The 27,379-nt window shown below is 40.8% G+C and overlaps 2 protein-coding genes across 2 annotated transcripts; one reads left to right on the forward strand and one right to left on the reverse strand.

The window, feature by feature from the left end:
* The first annotated feature begins 594 nt into the window (after positions 1-594).
* Positions 595-4,762, forward strand: LOC122128755 (apoptosis-stimulating of p53 protein 2-like). The gene is made up of 4 exons (XM_042703499.1): positions 595-602; positions 2,597-2,763; positions 2,999-3,198; positions 3,857-4,762. Exons 1-4 carry the CDS (start codon positions 595-597, stop codon positions 3,896-3,898), a joined length of 417 nt encoding a protein of 138 aa, XP_042559433.1. The 3' UTR covers positions 3,899-4,762.
* A 1,898-nt stretch (positions 4,763-6,660) lies between these two features.
* On the reverse strand, positions 6,661-15,869 carry LOC105895987 (protein NLRC3-like). The gene is made up of 6 exons (XM_031562637.2): positions 15,632-15,869; positions 12,625-14,392; positions 11,216-11,386; positions 8,421-8,594; positions 7,833-7,879; positions 6,661-7,264 (listed from the first exon to the last, which is right to left on the reverse strand). Exons 1-6 carry the CDS (start codon positions 15,867-15,869, stop codon positions 6,729-6,731), a joined length of 2,934 nt encoding a protein of 977 aa, XP_031418497.1. The 3' UTR covers positions 6,661-6,728.
* Between the last annotated feature and the right edge of the window lie 11,510 nt (positions 15,870-27,379).

The raw sequence follows: 27,379 nt of genomic DNA on the forward strand, positions 1-27,379 counted from the left end.
GCGCTTCCAGTTGTATTCAGTGAATTATAACTTGTATGAGTAGAGTAAGAGTATGTTTGAGGTGCCGTTCGCTTGGTTTACAGGAATCTAGTTCCTTGAAGCTCAGACACTCCTTGTAGAGAAACTGGCTGGACTTGTTCAGAGTTTAAGGTGTGTCGAGGCGATACTATGATAGTCATGAATGTTTAACTCTTTCTTTCCCACTCATCTCTTTCTACAGTACAGAAAGGTCAAATACTAAATAGGTATCCCCCCCTCTTTCCTTTTCTCCCATATGCATTTGTCTTTAATAAACGCACATGTATGTGTACATTTATTTGTATGTCTGATTTAATTGAAGAACATTTGTGAAAACATGTAGATGTGTTTTTTAGTCCTTTCCCAGAAAGGCCATCTTTACACAAATACAGCCTTGTCAAAGGTGTGTCCACAGTTCTACTCCAATATACTGCCTGTCAAATTGCTCCTCACAGTCCTCTAGCAGTCTGTCTGTGTGCCCCCCTTGAGAATCATGTTTGTACACAGTCCTGACTCTGGGAGGCAAACACGTAGTGGCTCAACCCTAGCCATAAATGATCCCAGCCAATCAGGAACATGGAAAGGTAAGGTGTAATTTGATTGGCTGTTGAACTCAAATATCAACCACCTTTCACCAGAATGGCAGAAACCACCTTTAACCATTTGTTTACCTGTTGGTTGCTGCCTACAAAGTCTCTCCCAAGTAAAGTTAGTTATTTTCTCTTAGACTACAGGGTGAGACAGGACTGGGACACATCAGTGGTGGCTGCAAATAATGCAGAGCTGGTTTTTCAACCCAAAAGCTGGGTTGAGGCTGTTGGGTCATTTAGTTGGGTTATTTTAAGTCATGCTGGGTTGTTTTCTGTAACCCAGCTGCTGGGTTAGTGATTGATTGAAGACTGTCATGTGTGTATGTGCACGTGTGTGTGTGTGCGTGGGTGTGTGTGTGTGTGTGTGTGTGTGTTTGCTTGTGTGTGTGTGTGTGCCTAGGGCCTTGGGAGGTGATATGTGGGGCTGAGGGCCGGAGCGCAACAGAGGCACGGCAAGCCACCAACACGGCAAGAGTGAGAAGTGAGCCACATGGCAGGAATGAGAGGGAGTGGGCTGAGCTCTTTATTTCCCAAGAGAGAGAGAGAGGCAGAGAGAGAGGCAGGCACACTAATGCTAGCTATGCTTTGAATCACCCTGACTCCTTCACTGCTCCTAGAAACCCGCTAAAGCCCTCCTCAGTTGACCCGTGAGAAGTTGAAAGGTTCAGCGTTTCCCTTTTGTCTCCACTCTGTTGTGAAACCAGAGCACCGCTTGAAAGACATTATTAAAAACGTTTCTTTTTGTGTTTCCTGCCATTGACGAACAGGTCAAGAAGTATTAAGAGAAACTCCAGAGCCTGTGTGCACATATAACAGGGGGAGCCTGGGTCAGGGGAGGAATGTGTTGCATATGAGAGAACTGCACACTTCTAGATTCCTTGCGTACCTGTCAGCCGCCACTCCAGCTCCACCTGCTTGCTTGTCGTGCCTTTGGAGACGACTCGTCATTAGGTCTGAGCTGTCTAAGGCTGCTGTACCGTTTCCACATTTAACATCATGTGTGTTGTGGATCGCTGTGTGTCCATCAAGGACTGCTCACTGGTGTGCTTTTAACCCTTCTCCACCTCATGCATGAACACCTGTTGGTTTGTTAAGGCAGGCTGGTCACACTGTTCTTGTGTTGTTTCTAGCGAGTCGATGGCCTACGTAGCGGCTGCTCCTCACGTTGTTCTGCATTCCATGTCAGCTGAAGCTCAGTAGGTTCCCTTTAACTAGCTTATTTCATAGACGTGAGATGTCGATGTCGATGTCGATGTAACTGTGCTCTGCGTGCGTGCGTGCGTTTAATGTGTGTGTTTTTTAGTTGCAGTGGACCATAGTGGTTGCATTTATCTGGCCCGGTGTACATTGCTGTTCCGGAAAGCAACGCCAGTGTTCATGCAGAGGGGAAGAGATAAGTGTCCTCTGTATTAGAAAAAGAAGAGATAAGTGTCCTCTGTATTAAACAAAGAAGCGGCTGGTATCAGTTTGTCTGCTGGCCTCTACCCAGTGTGATTATGTTAACTGTTGTTCCTCTTGGTTGCTTGGTCCTCCCTGTTTCTCTGGACAGGAGCTGTTGTCTTGTGTATTCATGTGTGGTGTGTAGCCACAGGACCCTTCCCCTTCAACTGTCCTTCAGGGAGGGGGAGAGGGTGTGTGTGTGTGTGTGTGTGTGTGTGTGTGTGTGTGTGTGTGTGTGTGTGTGTGTGTGTGTTGTGAGTATAAGCATCAATGCCAGTCTGGTGGAATGGTTTTCCTCCACGTCCACTGGCCACTACACCCCTGGTACTGGGACAATAATGTTGCAATATTCTTTCATCTCATATCTCCTTTGTTCTCTCCCTCCTACCTTCTATCTCTCTCTCCTTCTTTACTTACTTCTCTCTCTTTCCCTCTCATTCCCCCTCACCCCTCTCTCCTGCTTTTCTCTCCATTTCTCTTCCTGCTGTCTTCCCCTTCCTCTCTCTCTCTCTCTCTCTCTCTCTCTCTCTCTCTCTCTCCCCGACCAGGATCCCTCTGCACTGTGCTGCCTCCTGTAATAATGTGCAGGTGTGTAAGTTCCTGGTTGAGTCCGTTGAGGCCATGTTTGCCGTCACCCACAGCGACATGCAGACGGCTGCCGACAAGTGTGAGGAGATGGAGGAGGGATACGCCCAGTGCTCACAGTTCCTCTACGGTCAGTGTGTGTGTGTGTGTGTGTGTGTGTGTGTGTGTGTGCTTGTGTGTGTGTGTGAGGAGATGGAGGAGGGATATGCCCAGTGCTCACAGTTCTTCTACGGTCAGTATGTGAGTGTGTGTGTTTTACAGGTGTTCAGGAGAAGCTGGGCATCATGAACAGAGGGATGGTGTATGGCCTGAGTGTATTCATGTGTGTGTGTGTGTGTGTGTGTGTGTGTGTGTGTGTTTTACAGGTGTTCAGGAGAAGATGGGCATCATGAACAGAGGGGTGGTGTATGGCCTGTGGGACTATGAGGTGGAGGCTGAGGACGAGCTGTCCTTCAGGGAGGGGGACTGCATGACCATTCTGCGCAGGGAGGACCAGGAGGAGACACAGTGGTGGTGGGCCCGCTGTGGGGACAAGGAGGGCTACATCCCCCGAAACCTGCTGGGGGTCAGTGTGTCTGTCTGTGTGTGCGATTGCTGTAGAGCATTGTTTCCCAAACTGGGGTACGCGTACCCCCAGAGGTACGCAGAGGAACGTAGGAGTTACGCAAAAAAAAAAATGTGATTTGCATTTTTAAAGTGATACAGCCCATTACATTTTCAAACTGACCTATAAATAGACATGACATCTTAAATAGTCTGAATAGCCGAGTCGCGATGCCAAAAATACACTCATGTATACATTGTAGTGTTCAGCGAAATATGAAAATAGCTACAGGTAGGTTAGTCAAAACATAGGCACAACTCCCTAGCTGCAACAACTCCTTAGCTCCCTCATCAGAATTCCACTCGCTGATGCCCTGTGTAGAGAAGCGGGAGCTCATTCCGGTTGCTGCACGGAAATGGATAAATGGTTCAAAAGAGTTAATCCCCGGTCCAGAGAGACACCAACCGCTAATACTAGTAGAAGGCCTACTATCGAGGATGCACCTGCCGGCGACAGCATGGGGCGTGGGGTGGTACATAGCTGGAGACTGTAAAAAGTTTGGGAAACACTGCTGTAGAGTATTCGTATCTATTCTTGTAGATATCAATGTGAAGATATTACTGTGTTACAGTATCACTGCTTATAATGGAGCTCATCTCTCTCCCTTTCTCTCTCACAGCTGTACCTGAGGATCAAACCCAGACAGAGAAGCCTGGCTTAAGAATATTATGTGGCCTATCAAACTGATACTACACACAAACACACACATATACATTTACACACACACACAGTTCAGCAGAACACTAAGAGTCTCAGTACAGCGAATCTTTGCTGAATGATGGAACAGTTGATGAAAGTGTGACATAAATAGGTGTGTCTGTGGACAGAGAACAGCCTGAACTGCACTTTATTCACTGGACTTGAGCCATTCAGCAGACTGATCAAAAGAGTTTCTTTTGCTGACATTCATTGAGAAGATAAAAAACCTTGTTTTTTCTTTGTAAAATTTGGAGAGAGTGGGAGATAATTTGTGAAACATAACAATGATGATTATGATAATGACTGCGTTTAAGATTGTAAAATGAACACTGTTTTCTTTGTTGTTTGTGTAAAACTTTATTTGTAAATGTACCCAAACAGTCATACTGCTGGATAGTCTGTCACATGCAGCATCTCTATGATAATTTTTTTCTCTATTTGAAAATGAATGTCATTTTTAAGGCCCTCATGTAGTTTGTGTCTGAAGACATTTGTGTAGTTTATTTATATTTCTGTGTAATTAATTTACATTGTTCCTCAGACTATCTAATAGAGAGCGAGTAGAGAGAATGTTGATTTTGCAAAAGAGCTTATAAAAATGACTGCCAACACATTCTTTGCTGCATACAAGGACAAAAAAAACATACAATCAGTCTTTCATAATAAAACGGAAATGATGACAGCTTGTATGAGAGATGTATTTTCTCCATGGTCATGTCTGAAGAGAAAACATGTCTGACATCACTCTGAAGATGATCTGTGAGAAGCCACAGAGCACAGGAGCAGCTTTCCATCTAAACGTGAAATGAAACACATTTCATTCCAACACCTGCCTGAAGAGTCACTCTGGAGACAAACTCACATCTGCCCTCACTCATCTACCTGCATGCTACAGTGATGCATTGTGTAGAAATGCAACCTTATTTACTATACTACTGCAATATATGTGATGGCTAAGTCATTCATGCATTTGAAGTTGACACATGGAAAAATAACCAATTCATATTCTCTGTTTTGGCTTTAGAGAAAAACAAAACCTCAATCAACTCAAATAATGAAGAAACATCCATCACCGTAAAGCCACTCCCAAGTTATATTCTCTAAATATATTTATGTAGACATTTTATTTCAGGAAAAAAGCACATTTTTATATGTGATTTACTCGACTCTTCAGTGTGTCCATAACATCACTCTTCACTGCTGTGAGGTTCTGTCCTACTTCTCTTAATTTTCACCAGTCTGCATGTGCAGAAAACAACAGATACACAGAGGACAGGAACCACACACACATTGCACAATAACTATGCCTCTCACACGAACCCACCCCCACACACACACATTGTCAAAGGGTTAAATGTCGAGGGTCTTTAGGCACAAAAAGGCAGCATGGAGACAAAAATTCAGTGGCTTGCAATTTATGAACCCACCACCAGGGGGTTTAGAGTATCCATGTGCAAAAACAAAGAAAGAAAAGAAAAGAAACAAACAGGCTGATTGATAGGTGAAAATTCGCTCTAGTTACCTCAGGACTCCAGAGTTGCATATAAATATATGTATTAGACAGCAGCAATTGCAATCGGACTCACTCACAGCACAAGGATGAAAGTGAAGCAATATTAAATACATCGCACAAGGGTTACTGTATATAGACAGAAGTTTAGCGTTCAGCAGGGATAACCACGTGGTGGATCTCTGACGTCCAGGGCTCCCTGTCTTGCAAGGATGGCAGTTTTGCACAAGGTCGGAAGAAGCACAGTTCGACCCTTCTTATCACCTCTTGCAGATTAAGTGGCACCTAATAATCTAAGTTACACACACACACAGAAACAAAGAAAAGCCATGTTCCTGCTTACATAAGCACATAATTCATACAAGGTAATTAATAATACAAGGCACTTGATTATTATATTCTTAAGTCATTAACAGTGTTTGGAAATTATCTCCATCACACACTCACAGTCACTCACACTCACTCACTCACACTCACACTCACTCACACTCACACTCACTCACTCACTCACTCACTCACTCACTCACTCACTTACTCACTCTCTCACTCACTCACTCACTCACTAGTAATACAAGGCACTTGATTCATCTATTCTTAAGTCCTTACCAGTGTATGGAAATTATCTCCATCACTGATAATATAACTTAATCTAACAGCTGAGTATGCAGAGGCACTACAATAGCTTGGGACAGAAGTCCCTAAATACAGGCAGCAAAAATATAACAGGCCTCACACATCTGAGGATGCTGGAGAAGACAAAGCTTCCTTCTCACCATCTCACCACAATATGTGTGCACCCATCTGCTTCTACACACGCCAGCCAAGTTAAACCAGTTCAGAATGTTATGTAGTGATGTACAATAATACACAATAACTATGCCTTACACACACACACACACACATTACACAATAACTATGCCTAACAGACACACACACGCATATAGCACAATAACTATGCCTAACACACACACACACACACACACACACACACACAAATGCACCCCAGACCAGTGCATAATGTTCAGACAAATGCAGCAAATAACTAAACCTTACAGAGAGCAGCATACATCATATTATTGCTGAATAACTCGTATAACCCACATATTGAATTTAGATGGACAAAATATACAAAAATACAACATCACCATTTGCATAGTATCATCAAAGTGGTGGCAGCGGTGTATAAACAGAATACACATATCACTATTTCCATAGCATCACAGCATCACACATGTGTATGAATAGGAGTGGGTGACTCCTGTGTTCCTGCAGCATGGGGAGGTCATGTGATCTGGCACAGGGACACTGAGGAGTCAGAATAAACCCTACACCCAGGATAGAGGGGCTCAGTGAATGTGGAGTGGAACGTGTGCAGGTGGAAGAGTGTGTCAGAGGAGACGTTGTAGAAGGACAGAGTGCCGGCCGGCCAGTCCAGGTACACTCCTACTCTTCTGGAGCGGGAGGAGGGGACAGGTGTGGTAGTGTGTTCATTATTGTGTCTGGCATAGTCACTGTGAGGAGAGCAGTACAGACTCCAGGACTTGTCATTACATCCCAGTACGCTGTCATCACTCTCTCCTTTAGTCTGGAGGCTTTTATACGCCACTCCTATAGTTGCCCCATCCCCAGTCCACTCAGCCTCCCAGTAGCAGCGTCCAGACAGACCCTCTCTACACAACACCTGATGCCACCAGTCAAAACTCTCTGGGTGGTCAGGATACGGCTGATCCTCATTCACACGTGTCACCTTTCTGTTCCCCTCAGAGAGAGAGAGACGTCTGTCTGCTGTGTTTGGGTCCAGTGTGAGCTCGCAGGCATCTGCAGACAAGAGGAGAGGAGAGAGGAGAGAACAACATCATCAGAATATGGGGAGTGACAGCTGCTGCTGACTAACACACACACACACATATGTTACTCCCATTAACGTAATACAAATCTTTTTAAACATAGTAATTCCACAAACATAATAACTTCAGAGCAAATGGAATAACTGTCGCCTAGTTATTACATTTGCAGTTACTACTTTGTGGGAAGGTAACCCAATTTTTTATTACATCCAATGTAAAAAAAAAATATATATAGTGAAATTCTATCTGTTATATCAATTGTACGGGTATGCTGTCACAAATGTTTGCCATCTAACGACATTTCCTCAAAATAAAAACCTTAGAGTTAATTTAATGTTTAGACTGACTGAGTGTTTTGTGAACTTCGTCCAGATCATTAGGGCCAAGCAGCCAAGTTCCAGAGTCAGTTTTCGATTTTGTCAAAACTGAAATAACCAACAAATGTATCTTTTATTGTATTCATTTTCACAACTAATTCTGTCAAGTGCAGGTTGAAGGCATCTCATTAACTACATTTGGAGAAACACCCGAGGACTTACATTTCCGCACACCTGGTCTAAGTCTGATTTCTGCACAGTGGTCCGCACTGAGAAAAAAAAAACACACACACACACACACACACACACACACACACACACACACACACACACACACACACACAGAGAGAGAGAGAGAGATAAATACATTTGAGATTATAAGTATATAAACAGTACATGCAAATCTCGTGACAAGGCCATGCATCTCTTTTGGTCCATTAGTTTGCACATGTACATGCTCATCCTACTTAACTAAAAGATTGAAGTAGCACAGATTGTGTATCAACAGTACATGCATATCTCCTGACCAGGCTATCCATCTGTTTTTCTCCATCTGTTTTATATGACCATCATACTAACAGTAAACTAAAAGCTTTCCTCTCCAATCCCATCACGTTCTATATGTAGGCTTCTCCACCAGGTTGTCTATGACATGCCGTTACTTTCTAAGTCTTCAAATTAAAGTAGACTATGAAACACATTAATCTGGATTCTTCAGATGAAAGGGGTAATAATGCAACTACAGGTATCATGTATGTGCAGTTTCTCTGTACTACAGATGTACTGCATGTGCAGATTCTCTGTACATACTCAAGTGTCTCCAGTTTACAGTGAGGATCCTCCAGTCTAGCAGATAGCAGCTTTAGTCCTGATTCTCCAGGATGATTGTAGCTCAGATCCAGCTCGTTTAGGTGGGAGGGGTTTGAAGTCAGAGCTGAGGCCAGAAATCCACAGCCTTCCTCTGAGATGAGAGAACCAGACAGCCTGAGAAAGAGAAAGATAAACAGAGAGTGAGAGATAACGAGCAAGAGAGAGAGAGAGAGAGAGAGAGAGAGATAGAGAGAGTGATCCCCAGAGTGACAGTCATCTTTAAGCACAGTAGAGGTACAGGGAGGATGTGATTAAAAACAGCTAAAGGGACAGTCTATTGTGGACTACACTGACATCAGGATCGTAGGCAATATGCATAACAGGATTTTTTGTTTGTTTGTTTGTTTGTTATTGTGAATTTCTGGATGAATCCATGTGTTCCCTTTCTCCCGTGCAAAATCAGTGCCAGTTACCAACTTTACAAGAGTCCTACAGGGCTCTGCTGGTGAGCTCAATAAGAAGATTAAAAATTTAAGGCAAACTAATAAAACAAACTGCACTGTGACTAAAATCACAAATGACATGGGTTTCTGTCTACTGTAATTTCCGGACTATAAGCCGCTACTTTTTTCCCACGCTTTTTTCCCTTGCGGCTAAAACAATGACCCGGCTAATTTATGGATTATGATACCTGTGATTGTATAGGGTGGCTTTGTGTTTACGGTGGCTTTGTGGAGCTAGGATGCTAGCATGGATGCTTAGCTTCACGCGATATTTCAGTATCTCTCAATAACTTAATTAATGTTAAAATAACCACAGTCTACCGGCGTAGACAGAACACAATTCAAAACACTTTAGAAAATAAAATAAAAAAGTTTACAATGATACAAATCCAGTCTTTTCAAGTTCTTTAGCTCACTGGTTTCCAGTGTTGTATAGTAACGAAGTAGAAATACTTCGTTACTGTACTTAAGTCGTTTTTTTGGATATCTGTACTTTACTTTACTACTTATATTTCTGTTTACGTTTACTTTTACTTCGCTACATTTAGCAAAGAAAACTGATACTTTTACTCCGATACATTTCCCCTGAAACCTTACTCGTTACAAAATCAAATCATCTTTAGAAAAAAAAATAATCATGAGAGCGACGAGACCAACGTCGGAGCAGGTTTGGCGAATCAGCGGTCCTAGCGCACGTTATTGACCGTTGGCAAAAGCCCCGTCCTCTTAGTTACTGTTGCTACGTCTTTTGAACTCGTTCATGCACTATACTGTCTGACAGTGTCAGTGATTCTTTTTGGAGTAATATCTCCGCGATATCCTCCAGATCAAGGCAAAATGGACTGCAATATGCAGTGGAAGGATATATCCAAAACATTAAGATCAACAACGAAGGGGACATAACAATAATTGAAGCAAAAGCACACAGGTCTCAATCAAAAAATGAGAAACCCCACGACCTCTTCATTAAATGCCAACCTTGTAGACTAGTCATGTTCTCTCACCGCTGGGTAAGATCTGTATATAATATTTCAAGCTAGCTAATAACCTACAAATATTATTTATTCTTATTCTTTATTCCATCTCTGGCGAGGTATCTAGCTAGCTAGCTAGCTAGGATGGTGTCAATCTACAGTACAGAAACGTAGCAGTGTGGAGCAAAATAGCTGCTAGTAACATTATTGTTCAAGGGATGTGTGTGCATGTTGCTGAAAGTATTTCACAGTCACTGTACCGATAACTTGCTTGTAAAACTGATGATCCTGATGTAATGCTATGGCTTTGTATCAGATCGCCAGGTTATTGCTCTCAGGTTGTGCCTTATGCATACCTTGGGATACTCAGGAGCCCATTCACAAAATGTTACAAAGATTAAAATAAAAAAAATTCATAATGGCTTTTTGGGACGTTTTGTTTGAAGATGAACAAAACATTTTTCAGTTTCAAGTAATGACTGGGTTGTTACTTTCGGTGCTGCTTTAGTATTGCTATTGTGTTCAAATTGTGTTCAAATAAGGCCCAGTTTATAAGTATGCTCATTTTAGTCGAAATACACTTCATAATTCTCAAAATTCTGACCCTTTGCTTTTTTATTAACAGCATTTACTTGTACTTCTACTATCAATACGTAAGTACATTTAATATCAGAACATTACTTTTGATACTTAAGTACAGTAAAGATCAGATACTTTAAGACTTTTACTCAAGTAGTATTCTAAAAGGTTACTTTTACTTTTACTTGAGTCATTTTCCAGTAAGGTATCTTTACTTTTAAGTATGGCTTTTGGGTACTTTATACACCACGGCTGGTTTCAAACTAGCGTCTTTCTTCTATCTCGCTGTCTTCAAGCTAACATTCTACCTGAACAGGAAGAACTACTTTATTTCTGATTGACTCTTGCAACTGTGCTCTCTTAAAGCAACAATGCACTTATCGTAACTGGCAAAACTAATAATATGCATCACTATTGTATTACTTTTTATATTAATTTTAGCCTGTGTAAAGTTAATTTGTTTCAATGTACCGGTAGGCACCTGCGGCTTATAGACATGTGCGGCTTATTTATGTTCAAAATAATATATTTTTTTTAATTCAGTGGGTGCGGCTTATATTCAGGTGCCCTCAATAGTCCGGAAATTACGGTTTACAGATGTGTACCAAAGAATGCAAGGGGTCTGATTCTTAATTATCTTAATAATGTGATACGATGCTAATGTCCTTCAGAAAGGCCTTCATTTGTGAAGATTCTCAAACAAGAATTTTCTTAAAGTAAGATGAAGTTTAACACCAACCTTAATATCTGCAGTTCACAGTAAGAACTGACGAGTCCCTTACACAGAAGCCGGATTCCAGAATCTCCCAGATCATTGTGACTCATGTCCAGCTCTGCTAGGGAGTTTACTGACTGCAGAACACAGGCCACAATCTCACAGGATCCACCACTGAGTTTACAGTCACCAAGTCTGTAACACAATACATCAGAAATGAGACGATGGTGTTCTACAACTTACATCACATACGGTATTAACGGAATGCAGGCAATAGGCGTATAATAGGCAACGTCTGAAAGCACCACTCATGAATAATTAAGAACAATTACATAACTAAAAATAATGCTTGTTTTATCAAATTGAAATGATCTGGTAGCCACTGAAAAAAAGTGTATGGGATTAGAATCATGGACTCTACCTCAGGAATACACAAATATAAAAAAATGTATGAACAGACACTTAAGTAAAACAGTGGGGAGAGGGTACCATGTTTGCATTGATTCTGAGCTTTACCCACATGTGAAATGTGATCAACTGTTGATGATACACAGGAACGCTCCCAGTGATCTAAGGCTTCAGATAATACATGATGTCAATATAATGAAGTCTACAAACCTCAAGGTGTGCAGTTTACAGTGGGGACTAGTTAGTCCCACAGAAACAATCTGAACTCCAGAATCTCCTAGGGCATTGCAACTCAGATCCAGCTGTGTCAAGGAGTTGCCAGACTGCAGAGATCTCTTCACTGTTTCACATGACATCTGGTTGAGGTTACACCCATCAAGTCTACAAGACAGCATGGGAAAACAAACATTTTACAATGCACTACTTTTTTGTAAAACTTCAAACATTAAACATTAAAAATACATTTACATGATCAAAGCACAGATATCTTTTGTGAACACAAAAATATTAAATATAGCTGTATAATATAGCATTTCATCAAAAAATTGTGAAAGAGCGTTTCTTTTGCGGAATAATTTATTTGGACTACTCTAGGTGTATTTCATTGTACAAACTTGCACTACCTAGGAAGAACAAACATCCCATCATATTTTCCCTTCTTTTCTTTTTCATTTAACCATATTCCCCTGGACACTCTTTCTTGCTTTTGTTATGTTACTGTTAGTTTAATACAATTATTTACCCTGTTAACTAACGTGGTTAACTGCCTCCCCTTTATGTGAGCCGTAATTACTTTATCCAGAACTTGGGAGAGTGATCTAAATTTAGAACTAAACTCAGTGTTGGCAGAGCAACGGTGAATGGGTTTATATTCATATTTGGGCAACAGTAGGTGTATTACATTGTACCAACAGACATTATATGAGCTGAATAACATTAAAAAAAACACCTGGTGTCAATTGATGCCTTATTTGTGAGAACATTTTTTAATTTAAGAGCATGAAATTCAAAATGGTGAAACTCACTGTGCATTTCTGAAGCACCTCAGGGCTGGGATCATTCTCCTGCGTCCCTCATCTGATGTGTTGTATGTCTTCAGGTCAAACTCATCCAGCACCTCCTCAGACATCAGAAGCATGTGGGCCAGTGCTGAACAGTGAGCAGGAGACAATTTATTTTTGATGCCCTTTGGTGATTTCAGGTACTCTTGAATTTCTTCATGCATGGAATGATCATTCACTTCAGATAAGCACTGCAAAAGACAGATGCTTCTTTCAGGGGAGAGATCCTCTTTATTGAGCTTCTTAATGTACTGACACATTTTCTTAATGCTCTCTGAGCTGTTGTGTGTGTGGTTCAGTAAACCTCCCAAAAGTCTCTGATTGCTCTCCAGACAGATACCCATAAGGAAGCGAAGGAAAAGATCCAGGTGTCCATTCCTGCTTTCCAAAACTTTGGTTACTATAAACTTTAGCGATTCTTCCAAGCAGAAAAATGTCCCTATGGTTTTCATCTGATTGCTGTAGGAGACAAAGACATGAAGTGCTGCCAGAAACTCCTGGATGCTCAGATGCACAAAGCAGTAGACCTTCCTCTGGTGAAACACAGACTCTTCCTTGAAGATTTCAGTGCACATGCCGGAGTACACTGAGGCTTCACTGGCATCAATGCCACACTCTCTCAGGTCTTCTTCGTAAAATATGACATTGCCATTCTCTAGATTCTTGAAAGACAGTTTTGCCAGCTTCAGTATAATTTCTTCCTGCGATTCCAGAAGTTGCTCTTTATTTGTCTGTTTTCCACTTTGATACTTCTGATTCTTTATGGTGATCTGGATGAGTAGAAAGTGTATGAACATTTCAGTCAGAGTTCTGGGGATTTCCTGGGTGTTGTCCTGTTCCAGCATCTGCTGAAGTACAGTGGCTGCAATCCAACAGAAGACTGGAATGTGGCACATGATGTGGAGACTCCTGGATGCCTTAATGTGTGAGATGATTCTGCTGGCCTGACTCTCATCACTGATTCTCTTCTTGAAGTACTCTTCCTTCTGTAAGTCATTGAACCCTCGTACTTCTGTGATCTGATCGATGCGCTGAGCAGGAATTTGACTGGCTGCTGCTGGTCGTGAGGTTATCCAGATGTGTGCAGAGGGAAGCAGAGTTCCCTGAATGAGGCTTGTCATCAGAACCTCCACTGACGATATTTGTTTGAAATCAGATATCATGCTCTGTTGGAAATTCAGAGGTAATCGACTCTCATCCAAACCATCAAAGATGAACACAATCTGACAGTTGTTGTATTCTTCATCATTCTTCAGCTCCTTCAGTTCTGGATGGAAGTCAAGCAGAAGCTTGTGAAGACTATACTGACCACTCCTGACCAAATTCAGCTCACGGAAAGGAAGGGGAAACATGAAGTCTACATTCTGATTGGCTACCCCATCTATCCAATCAAGAATGAACTTCTGCACTGAGACTGTTTTTCCAATGCCAGCAACACCTTTCGTCATCATAGTTCTGATGTGTTTCTCCTGTCCAGGTAAGGGCTTGAAGATATCATTGCAGTTGATTGGTCTGTCTTCTGTGGTTTGTGCTCTGGATGCTGACTCTACCTGCCAAACCTCATGTTCCTTATTCACCCCTTCACTCTCTCCCTCTGTGATGTAGAGCTCTGTGTAGATCTTATTGAGGAGTGTCTCAGCTCCTGGTTTGATGATGCCTTCAGATATGTTCTCAAACCTCCTCTTCAGATTGGCTTTATGCTTATCTATAACTCTCCTCAGGACTTCATTACCTGTTTATAATGAACAAAAATGAACCTATTAGTATCATGTGTATTATCAATCACAGTATTGATTGTCATTTGTGATTTCTTCAGCCAAATTGTCATTGACATACCAGACACAAATATCCATTTGCTTTTACTTATTGTTGCTCCTTACACATTAAAATGGTAATTATCTGATCTGCTGTAGAGCTACAGTCTAAAACCCTGTCTGATATTCTAGAGCAGGGATTAGGAATCGTTCTCCTATCAAGATGTGTGTGATTATTTACAAAGTAATTTGTAGTCCTACATGACTACACCTAGCCTACTTTTAAATAACAGTTACAGTAATGATGTTGTAGTAACACATAATAGTTGGTCATTTAAATTATAATAATGCATTCATGAATTATCCCACTGCTTCTTAGCTAGTTCACAACAAAGGTTTTATGAAAACATCTTGCTGAATACTCAAAATCCACTACAGGGCATTGATTTTCCATGTTATGAGCTGTGATGACGATCCAAATTGGGCTTCTTCATTAGAGTGAAAACAAACTAACTAAAGCCTTTACTTTCGTGAAAAAATCTGTCTCTGAAATGTTCTCAGCAGTGGCCTATTTGTTTTTCATTATTACATGAAATGTATCTATCTCACGAACCTAGCTACCAAAGTTAACCTAAGTTCTCTGCATGCACAGAATTATGCTACTGATCTATACTATCTTTTGATAAGGACTTTCATTGTACAGGCATGGCCAAAAGTTTTGAGAATGACACAAATATACATTTTCACAAGGTATGCTGCTTCAGTGTCTTTAGATAGATTTGTTAGATGTTACTATGGAAGACTGAAGTATAATTACAAGCATTTAATAAGTGTCAAAGGCTTTTTTTGACAATTACATGAAGTGGATGCAAAGAGTCAATATTTGCAGTGTTGATCCTCCTTTTTCAAGACCTCTGCAGTCCGCCCTGGCACCCTTTCAATAAACGTCTGGGCCACATCCTGACTGATGGCAGCCCATTCTGATTAATTTAATTAAGTATGTGGGGGTTATCTGATGCATGCATGTGTTTGATGACACTCTTTAGAGGATGTGGATGTCTGCTTGGGGGGGGTGGGGGGGGGGTTTGAGGTGGTATGTGTGCATAATCTTCTTTTGATTTACACTTATAATGGAGGCCACAACTATAATAATATCTCGGTTAAAATTATACATATTGCTCCTTCTGTCTTACCTAGTTTGGTCATTTCTACCATACCTGTGTGTTCATCCAGACGAGGCTGTAGAGGATGTTGAGTTATTCGTGTCTTTCCACACTGGGGACAGGCTTGGTCTCCTGGTAGTCCAGGCTGCTCCCAGTAGCTGTTGATGCACTGCCTGCAGAAACTGTGTCCACAGGTGGTGATGACTGGGTCCCTCAGTACCTGCTCACACACTCCACACCTGGACTGGTCCTGGGTCAGAACAGCACTCAATTCACTGCAGAGGAATAACATGAAGCAGACTTAATATGTGACTGATAAAGAAACTTATTTTAGTTCTTAAGATTTTAACCCATGGTGGAGGAAATGTATTATGACACTCATGAGAGCCGACTGGGATACACTTCACTACTTTGAGACAGTGCTAAGAAGTAGTACAAGGCATGTTTCACTTCTTTGACCTCACAGTTGCTAACTCACACAGAAACACGAGATATATGGAAAGTCTCAACACAGACTGATTTCGTTTTGCTCAACAGTATATGACCACACACAATAAGTATCCTTGACGCAGATAGTCCTTTTGTGATATAGGAAATAATATGGCATGCACAAGAAGTGTGCTAATTATTTTCACACTTTAATCGATTTATACGTGTGTGTGTGTGTGTGTGTGTGTCTGTGTGTGTGTGTGTCTGTGTGTGTTTGAGAGAGAGTATAACCACATTGTCTAAATGTCTTTTAAAAACTAAAGGCTGGTAACTCACTTTAGAGCTGATGGGGCTGACCCACTGCTCATATCAGGAGGATTACGCATGGAGTTGTCACTCTTCATAGACACACAGGTGGGCACTGGAGATGAAGGTCTGTTTGTCTGTGGTCTAGAAATACATCATGTTCATATGAAGTACTAACAACAGGATAAATTCCGTAAAAACAATTTCATGTACAGTATATGTCCAGACAAAAAAAATATGTTCTTGATGCAGTCATTTAATGGAAATTATCTAACATGCCCAAGAAGTACAATACTTGATTTTTTTGTTTGTGAGTGCGTGTGTGAGAGAGAGAGAAAGAGAAAAAGAATGAGTGAGTGTGAGAAGTTGAACATTTCCCTTCTCACTCGGTGCCGCGTCGGTCACTCACAGTGAGTGAGAATAACTACAAATTGTAAATGTTCTTCTTGAATCTCTTCTACTCACTTTAGAGCTGATGGGGCTGACCCACTGCTCATATCAGGAGGATTACGCATGGAGTTGTCACTCTTCATAGACAAGCAGGTGGGCACTGGAGATGAAGGTCTGTTTGTCTGTGGTCTAGAAAGAAATACCTCATGTTCACTAAAAACAGGATACATTTCATAAAATACCAAAATGATGTCTTGATGCAGACAGTCATTTAATGATATTGAAAATAATCTGACACGCACAAAGAAGTGTGATAATTATATTCACGCTTGAAATTATTCATGTATGTGTGTGTGTGAGAGAGAGAGAGAGAGAGAGACAGAGAGAGATTGAGAAAAAGAGAGAGAGATGGAGAGAGTGAGAGACAGAGAGAGAGACAGAGCGAGTGAGTGAGTGAGTGAGTGGGAGAGAGACAGAGAGAAAGAGACAGAGAAAAAGAGAGAGAGATGGAAAGAGTGAGTGAGTGAGAGAGACAGAGAGAGGGAGAGAGATTGAACAATAAACAATAAACAAAATGAGAGGGGGGGGGGGGTAAAATAAATAAATAAAAACAAAGAGAAAGTGCAAAAATCATCATTTGAGTCAATGTGCAAACTGCAATGTATCATATACAATCACACACAACACAAAGTATTATCTGATTAAATGATTCAAGAGCTTTCATTAAACCCACATTACCGTTAACCATACTGGTGTTTTCATTGAAATTCCCCTTTTTATCAGGTGTGGAATGGAGAATGGAGGTGGACTTGGGCAGGCAGCTCTTCTTCCCAGGGGAGATCTGCAGCACCACACTGAGGCCAGGTGTGGTGCTGTGGGCCAAGACTGAGAACTGTGCTGCTTGTGGAGCTGATTGTGTCTTGGGAGGAGGGGATGGAGGGAGCCCACGAAAGGAAGAGGGCAAAGTACTCTGACCTGGAGACGTCCCTGTTCACTGCCCCGCCACCAGGAGATGTTCCGGGATAAGGGGCGAAACATCCGTGAATGGTGGTCCCTGGCTGATGACCCCGCAGCTAGCCTAAGTGGCACCGGTGGAGCTGCGGCAGGCCTAGAGCCTTTATCGGGACAAGCACGTATGATGTGTCCCATTTAGCTACAACCAAAACTACAAGCTGACTTTTCCCCAAAAAATCAACTCACTGACAACTGACGGTCATAGGCTCAAAATGATCTCAACAACTCATCGATTATGATGAATGGCTACAAAAGACCCTTAACCACTTCAGAGATTAATAATGGGCAATGTATTGTGTGCAATAACCTACAGAAGATACCAGGAAAGTCATTACAGTACTGGCTCTGTAATTGAATATCACAACTGGTGTGACTGAATTAATCCTGTTTAAACTAACAGCTGATAACTCATTTGTGTGAGTGTGTCTCTGTGCAAGTTTGAGTTTGAGTGATTGGATACTAGGGATAATGCTTTCTGCTTTCTGTACTCACCCTGCATTGGTCTGTGTTGATGTGCTGCTCATATTTACAGGATCATCCATATCCTGGTCATTCTTCATGGTCACACAGCTGTGTAGTGCAGAATCTGGTATGAGTGTCTTACTGTAACCTGCCGCCTCCTCTACGTCTTGATTAATTTCAGTTGTCGCACTAGGCCAGAACAACAGAAAAAAATTAATACAGAATTAGTTAAAAAACTGCAATGACATTATAGCCCTGTATAATCCACAAATATATTTTGTTCATTTACTAGATGATGCTAGTATTAAACAAATAAATCAAGAGACTGAAAAAGGCTAAATATTACTTCATACTCAGAGCAACAGGTAAGTATCCCCATACTTGGACTGCATTATCTCTTGATAATAGACACATAAGGTTATACTGGCATAAAACAAGGTTGACCTTATGACCTTATTCTGCACAGCCCATATTGGGCATGGCAACACAGAGGCAGACTGCTTTGTGACCTTGGCAGATGACCTTGGCAGACTTACACATTTCACAAAGCACAAGAAAACCTAAACCTTGGATGTACTTGTAAATCTATTGTTATATAGTAAACTAAACGCAATGCTTTTAGTAGTCAAAAAAGGAAGCAAGAAAAAACATGTTTCTTCATTATTTTTGGATAATTGATATTTTGTCATTGCATTGCTACAGCAACGATGAACAGATTAGTTGGACAACAACAATACAATAAAATATAATTAAATTAAACTGCTGTGTGTTTTCCTATTTGAAGTAGCCTAATGTCTTTCAGAATAGCGGTAATTAAGATAGGTCTAAAATGAGAAGGAGTGCAATTTCTCTGTCTTACGAATGGGTAGTGATGGGAAGCTCAAAACAGTCGTTTTGACGGGGTGTCGAATGTTTGAAACACAGATGTATCAAAACACTGCTTCTGGGTGTCGTTCAGTTCAACATGTTATATGATGTCCCCTCCCTTCGAAAATAAGTGATACCTGGCAATTTTGATATCACAAGTGCCTCCTTTCTTTTCTGTAGCTGATAAATGAATGGATTCATTATCTATGTTGTTGGTAAACACCCAGAGCTGGTCATATTATTCAAAATGCTGCATTCTAAAGTTTCTGAAAAGTTGTAAAAACATAATTAAATAGCAATATATATAGGAGAATAGCCCATGCATGAGACGATTTACATTATGGAATCAATAGGCTGATCACAGGGAATACCAGTAATTTATTAATCTATTACAATTTGCATAATGTATGGTCTGCCTAGACATATTAGCAGTTTCTTTTTTCCCCTTTTTTATTTTTATAAGCTACTTCAGATATGAAGCAATGTATAACAATATCTTATGCTTCAACGTTTGTTCAGTAGGCTATACTGACGTTTGTTCTTAGTCTGCTTGTTTGACTTCATGACATTTAACATTAATGCAAAACGGCCAGCAGGTATCGCTGTTGCATTGGTTTTCAAACTTGTCTTCTAATTATTTGGTTTTCAGCGCAATTGCTTTGCCCATCACTGCATGTACTGCAGAGCTCAGGGAAAGATTATGCAATCATATATGAATTGACCCAGTGTGCTAGAACAATATGAAGTAGATACATACTGACAATTAAAAATGAGTGTTAGATTGAAAAACTATTTTAAATCATGAAAATATAAAGACTTAAATTTAAAAACATCAGTGCAATAGATTTGTATCAGCTTTTCCTAAATCAATTGAAGAATAATGTAAATATAAATTATGTTAGAACTACAATTAGATTAAATCCAACATGCTGTTCCTAAAGGTGGCTTCTCAAAAGCTTGATTTTGTCCAACGAATACTACTGTAGAATACAACTCTACCAATTACATGTACAGTATTACCAGAATCCAAGTACATTTGGAAAAAAGACATCTAACTTATAATTAATAAAATAACTGACAGTTTGTTTTGAGTTTTACTGGCTTGTTTTTCTGAAATCCATTTCCTTGAGGCTCAGACGCTCCATTTAGAGAACTGGTTCGACTTGTTCCTAGCATCAAGGCAAAACAACATATCTTGTGAATATGTAACTCTTTCCTCTATACTTATATCTCTCCATTGTACAGACAAATAATATAGAATCAAGGAAGATAAAACTGATTTGGTATTTCTTCCCCTCTTTATTTTCTTCAATGCAGTTGTGTTTATTTTACATGTGTGTGCGCATTTATTTGTATATGTGTTTGTATTGAAAGATGTTAGTGAAAATAAATATATGTGCATGTTTCAGTCTTTTATCAATCTACTAGACCCTGAGGGCCTCATTTACTAACAGGATTGCGCCCATTTCAGGCGTAATTTCTGCGGGTAAAGACATAAATCCGTATTTCCAAAGGAGGCGCACCTGAGTAAAAGCGCAGATTACCGCTGCTGGGAGGGTATAAGGGATAGTGGGTGTTCATCGTAAAAGAGATGGGAGGAGATGCGAGGATATTTTAGTGGCACGCTATTTAACACTAATGGGCGGGGTTAGTCGCTGATTACGCGATAAGGTTCTAAATACCACGGAAAATGCGGAAAAATACCCTGCGGTATGGCAAAGGCGCATATTAAAGCAGCATTACGGAACAATTGCTAATCGCTAACAAGATGCTAGCGGCTAAAACTAGCGAAACCTCTTGAAATGTGCTTACTTTGACACTATGACAAACTAGTTAGTCAACAACTGTCCTAACACAGTCAAACATCAAGCAAGTGCAACACAAGACAAAGCAAGACGGCAAATAAACTACTTACTAGTTCGGCAGACAGTAGAAACCGGGCGGCTTCAGCCAAACCTACATAACCCAGTAATATGCCTACGGACCCTGGTATGGCAACGGCACGGAAGCGATTCTCCATATTAAAAGTCATTGTAGCGCCCCAATTTTTTTAAAGCTGTTATTTTAAGGTAAAACTGCTTATCCTAACCCTAACCCTGAATTACTGCATGATGCCACTTTAATCTGCGGTCGCAATGTTAGTAAATGAGGCCCTGAGTGTGTTAGTGTGACCTACAGCCTCCTCTCTCTCCTGAGAGACACTCATCCTAACGGCAGTTGGAGAGTCACTTTAGGACAAAGTAAAAGGACAAATGTGCAGCTTTAATGCCTAATACATGTCCTGTATTCCATTGCCCATAACTTTGGGCACTCTCTTGCCTAACTGCCTGGACAAGTTTCACTTGAGATGATGCTATTCTGAAAGTGTCATAGAAAAAAATATTCTTCTTGTTATGAAAGATGAACTGATTCGCTCCCTCTCTACCAATTCAAGTAGAAAGACTGTAGGTTCCCAACGTTTCATCCAATACAAATACCTCCACTGGTGTAATAAGACTCTGAATAAATATATGTGTGTATTGGGCAACTGTATAAACAGAATAGTGTGTGCATGTGTATGTGTGTATATATATGTGTGTGTTTGTGTGTGTATGTGTGTGTGTGTGTGTGTGTGTGTGTGTGTGTGTGTGTGTGTGTGTGTGTGTGTGTGTGTGTGAGTGTGTGTGCTATATTTAGTATCATAATGTGGGAGTAGTCGTCTAGTTGGCTATTCTATGCTGTATATTAATTACCTAGATAAACACCACAGACACACACACACTACAGGAGGAGGTATACACAACACACACACAAACACCATAGGAGGAGATAAACAAAGTACATCAGCACAAAGTGGCAGAATGACTAAATGTGTCTCAGAAAGAGACCAATTAATCACCTAATGATAAAAATGTCAATTAACAATTAAATAAAAATATAGCATTCCCATAGACATATATCCTACCCTCCTCAAAATAAAATGTATGTTGCACATTTGTAAATCATATTCATATTTAGTAAAAATGACTTACGGTGTGTTTTGAGATTTTAGTTTGTCCTGGAATGCATTTCCTTGAAGCTCAAGCGCTCTATGAAGAGAACTGGCCTGACTTGTTCAGTCACAGCAGTTTAAGATGTGTTCATTCTACCAAAGGGGGGAAAAAAACCTCATGAATGTTTAACTCTTTATTTCCATCTTTACTGTAGACAGTGTCAAATCAACCATTCTCAGGTGCTTCTTGTCAACTGATCAAATTCGCACTACTTTATAATGGACTTTGTCTGTTTGTGTAATTATGCTCTTTTAAATACATTAGTATCCCTCCACTTATCTTTATCTCTACTTTGGATGTTCCTTCGACTCTTATTCATGGCAAGCACATTGATTTGCCTCTGTGTATGAAATGTGCGATAGAAATAAACTTGCCTTGCCTGACAGATATGCATTCTGTACATACTGTGGTGGCAGACATGGAGATCTCAGGATTTTAATTAAATCCTGAATATGTGAATATTTAAGTTCTGATGGTTATGATTCAATTCAATTCAATTCAATTCAATTTTATTTATATAGCGCCATAACAATACAATTATCTCTAGGCGCTTTACAAAGCCCAGAGCCTGAAACCCCCTTAGTGCAAGCACAATGGCAACACGGGCAAGAAAAAACTCCCTGTTAGTCAGGAAGGAACCTTAAGCAGAACCACGGCACATAAGGGGGAAGTATTACATTCCCAAACAGGAATTTAAGAATAGTAAGATGAGCTATGACGCCAGCCTTAAAGCCTGCGGTTTGCAGTGGGGACTAAACTTGAGAGAAGCTGAATCTCCAGTATCATTGTGACGCAGGTCCAGCTCTGTTAGGGAGTTTACTGACTGCCGAACACAGGCCACAATCTCACAGGATTCATTAGTGAATAAACAGTCACCAAGTCTGTGACACAATTTAAACTAATACTCATAATGATATGATATTAAAAGGATACATCTACAAAAAGAGTGAAGTAAACTAAGTGTCTCACTTCCCAGACCTCAAATGTTCTGAACCCTCACACACACCACAGGAAGAGATAAACAAAACAGACACACACACACCATAGGGGGAGATAAACCCAACAGACACACACACACCATAAGAGGAGATAAACAGACAGACACACACACTAGCAATCTAGCCTTCTTGGCTATTTAAAGAAGAAACCTCAAGGTAAATCACTGAGTGAGGGTATGTAGCCTTCATTGGGCATGTACCAATTGAAGGAACCAGAATTAAGATTTATAGTTATTAAGGATATGCCATAGTCAATAATTAAATGTATATTATACCTAGTTGTTATTGCTACTTTTATTTGGACTTAAGATAGAATGTAATAATTTCTGGTTAGAGAAGAGAGATTATCCTGAGGAGTGAGGTGTGACAAGTGGTCTCACTACCTTCCCCCATGTCAAATCAAAGGGCTTTGTCTCCAAGGCCTGTTGAATATAGGAGTACACCCCTAATTCTCAGAGTGCATTTAACAGCAATCCTTCAATGGATAATCAGATGAGTCTGAGGTGAAGCTATGAGTGGAACTTCAGGCTTTGTCTCCCTTGGAATGGCCACCATTGTACACGATTCAACTTGAATCCTGATTGATCAAATCTAAGACTGGATCTCCAATGTATGGTATGAAATGAATTACCATTACAATGTATTAAATTATGTTGATGCCAGAAAAAAAAGATTTACTGACGTGACTATATAGCAGCCCAAGCTAGATAGCCCTTACACCAATAATTAGTCTACGGTGACGGCTAAGTTTGTCATGTGAGGGTTTCTCTCTCTCTCACTCATTTAAAGTTGACTCGCTTTATTGACATGACCACACAAATATGTATTGCCAAAGAAAACTTGACGAACAAAACACATACAAGGCGATATAAATATAAAAAAGTAAACACATTTTTTTTCTTTTTTGTCATGCATGTAATCTTAATATCTAGGTAAATATTCATCCCCAACCTACCAATGCCAATCTCCCTTCAAAAAAAGAAAAAAGAAATAACAAGCCCCAGACAAACTTGACTTTGTCCCTGACCTTTTCAACAGCTAGAAACGCCCCTGATTCAACATATCAAAATATGTTTTCCTCAAGCTCTGTAATCTGATTTCCCCCCCCAAAATGAAAGAGTGGTGAAGGTGTCAAACCATCAAACTATTATTTCCTCCATTTTCAGTTCAAGTATCCACAAAAAGCAAGGAAAACAATAAACATACTGAATATATGTGTTACAGACTTTGTAGTGGCCTGCAGGCCGCAGTGGGGAGGATGATTGACTGATTACCCACACCTGGGGACGGGTGGGAGATGAAAACACCTGTACACACCTGTGGCTCTTTCTCTCTCTCTCTCAGCTCACCTCATTCTATACATTCCTCTTATTGATGCACACACACTTACAATCCATTCCTGTCCACCCTCACTCCACTAACACCTATCCTTACAGACATCAAACCTCTAGACATGTGTTCCTTTGCTTTATATTTTTGTATGGATTTAATAAATACCAACATCATTTAGAAAAATAGCTTTGTCGTCTCTCTCCCTTCTTTTATGTTGCCTACAAGCCAGCCTTAACAATACACAAACAAATTTAATAAAGGTACTTACAGTGTGTTTTAAATTTCACCCGTCTGTTTTAATGTAGTAGAATCCATTTCCTTTGAATCTCAGGCGCTTCGAGTTGTATTTAGTGAATTTAACCTGTATGAGTAGAGTAAGAGGTGCCGTTTGCTTGTTTTACTGAAATCAAGTTCCTTGAAGCTCAGACACTGCTTGTACAGAACTGGCTGGACTTGTTCGGAGTTTAAGGTGTGTCAAGGGCAATATATGAACTTGTCATGAATGTTTAACTCTTTCTTTCCCACTCATCTCTTTCTACAGTACAGAAAGGTCAAATACTAAATAAGTACCCCCCCCCCCCTCTTTCCTTTTCTCCCATATGCATTTGTGTTTAATATACGTACATATATGTGCACATTTATTTTTATGTGTGATTTAATTGAAGAACATTTGTGAAAACATGTAGATGTGTTTTTTAGTCCTTTCCCAGAAAAGCCATCTTTACACAAATACAGCCTTGTTAAAGGTGTGTCCACAGTTCTACTCCAATATACTTTCAAATTGCTCCTCACAGTCCTCTAACAGTCTGTCTGTGTACCCCCCAAAAAAGAATTATGTTTGTACAGTCCTGACTCTGGGAGGCAAACAGAGTGGCTCAAACCAAGCCATAAATGATCCCAGCCAATCAGGAACATAGAAAGGTAGGGTATAATTTGATTGGCTGTTGAACTCAAATATCAACAACCTTTCACCAGAATGGCAGAAACCACCTTTAACCATTTGTTTACCTGTTGGTAGCTGCCTACAAAGTCTTTCCCATTTAAAGTTAGTTATTTTCTCTCAGACTGCTTGCTGAGATTGGACTGGGACACATCAGTGGTTCCTGTTTTTTCAATCCAAACGCTGGGTTGAGGCTGTTGGGTCATTTAGTTGGGTTATTTTTACTGTTTTCTGTAACCCAGCTGCTGGGTTAGTGATTGATTGAAGACAGTCAAGACGAGCATGTGTGTACGTGTGGGTGTGCACCTGCGTGTATGTCTGAGCGTGCGTGTGTGTGTGCGCGTGCATGTGTGCGTGCGTGCCTGTGTGTGTGTGCGTGTGTGTGTGTGTGCGCGTGCATGTGCATGTGTCTGTGTGCATGCGTGCGCGTGTGCACGTGAGTGTGCGCACATCCGTTCTAGAGCCTTGGGTGGTGATGTGTGAGGCACGGCAAGCCACAACACGGCAAGAGCGAGAAGTGAGCCACATGGCAGGAATGAGAGGGAGTGGGCTGAGCTCTTTATTTCCCCAAGAGAGAGAGAGAGGCAGAGAGAGAGGCAGGCACACTAATGCTAGCTATGCTTTGAATCGGCCTGACTCCTTCACTGCTCCTAGAAACCCGCTAACTCCCTCTTCAGTTGAACCGTGAGAAGTTGAAAAGTTCAGCTTTTCCCTTTTCTCTCCACTCTGTTGTGAAACCAGAGCACCGCTTGAAAGACAATTTTAAAAAAATGTCTTTCTGTGTTTCCTGCCATTGACGAACAGGTCAAGAAGTATTAATAGAAACTCCAGAGCCTGTGTGCACTTAAAACAGGGGGAGCCTGGGTCAGGGGAAGAATGTGTTGCATAGGAGAGAACTGCACACTTCTAGATCCAGCCTTGGTTGGCACCCTCTCTGTCTGAGTGGGTTATAAGGGTGTATCTGTGAGCGGCTCACTGTCTTCAATCTGACAGAAACATTTCACCCAAGTTTCTGCTCTGACCACCCAAATTAGTCAACTTAATTTCATCTTTTGAATCTGCCATGACAGTCACATTTATGTCATTTGCCCTGTCACAATTACCTGATCAAGCATGAAAGTAATATCCAAGTAATAGCTGTGAGCGATATTTAATGCTTGTCTTGTCCAGGCCGTCAGGCACTGCTTACGTTCCTTTAGGTAATGCAGGGACTATTTGGCCCATCGTCGGGGTAAAAGTGTGGGGTATATTGTAGCCAGAGGAGCTGATTTTACACCGTGGCGGTGCTTGTTAGCTCTTTATCTCGCCCCAACACAGACTAACAAGGACTTTAACTCTCCCCAACACAGACTTTAACTCTCTCAACACAGACTAATTTCTGAATGAAACAACCTTATTTTCATCAGCATCATCTATATTGTAAATAGGCACATATACATACAATACACTTACAAATGTGCATCAATGAAAACACAACCGCTGGTAAAAGACTAAGATTACTTCCATTCAGACTAAACCCCTCTGGTCTACCTCTTAGGTATATACAGTATGTAGGATTAAGCTAAGAGTTTGACGTTGGCTAACTCATCTCTCTCTCTCTTTATGCCTCTCTTTATATTCCAACAGAGAAGAACCTTGCTTTCACCACCTCAGACATATCTGCGTTTGTGTGTGTGTGTGTGTGTGTGTGTGTGTGTGTTTGTGTGTTTGTGTGTGTGTGTGTGTGTGTACAAATGTAAATGTCTATTGTTTCATTGACTGGAGATATCACCCACCAATGTCCTTGTTATTCTTCATGGTCACACAGCTGTGCCGGGCAAACTATATACTGGCTTTAACACAGCTTTAACGTAGACTAAGTTTAGTTTGATATATGTTAAACAAATACATACATGATCTGTAACAGACATAGAAGCATCGTTTCCTGGGCATAAGCTAAACGGTGTCTCCTTATACAGCCTGACTGGCTTTCATTGGCTGTAACACTATGACTTCACTGGCAGTAGCCACCTCATTGGACTGTGTGGCAGTG

The sequence above is a fragment of the Clupea harengus genome, chromosome 24 (genome assembly GCF_900700415.2).
Source record: "Clupea harengus chromosome 24, Ch_v2.0.2, whole genome shotgun sequence".
Taxonomy (NCBI): domain Eukaryota; kingdom Metazoa; phylum Chordata; class Actinopteri; order Clupeiformes; family Clupeidae; genus Clupea; species Clupea harengus.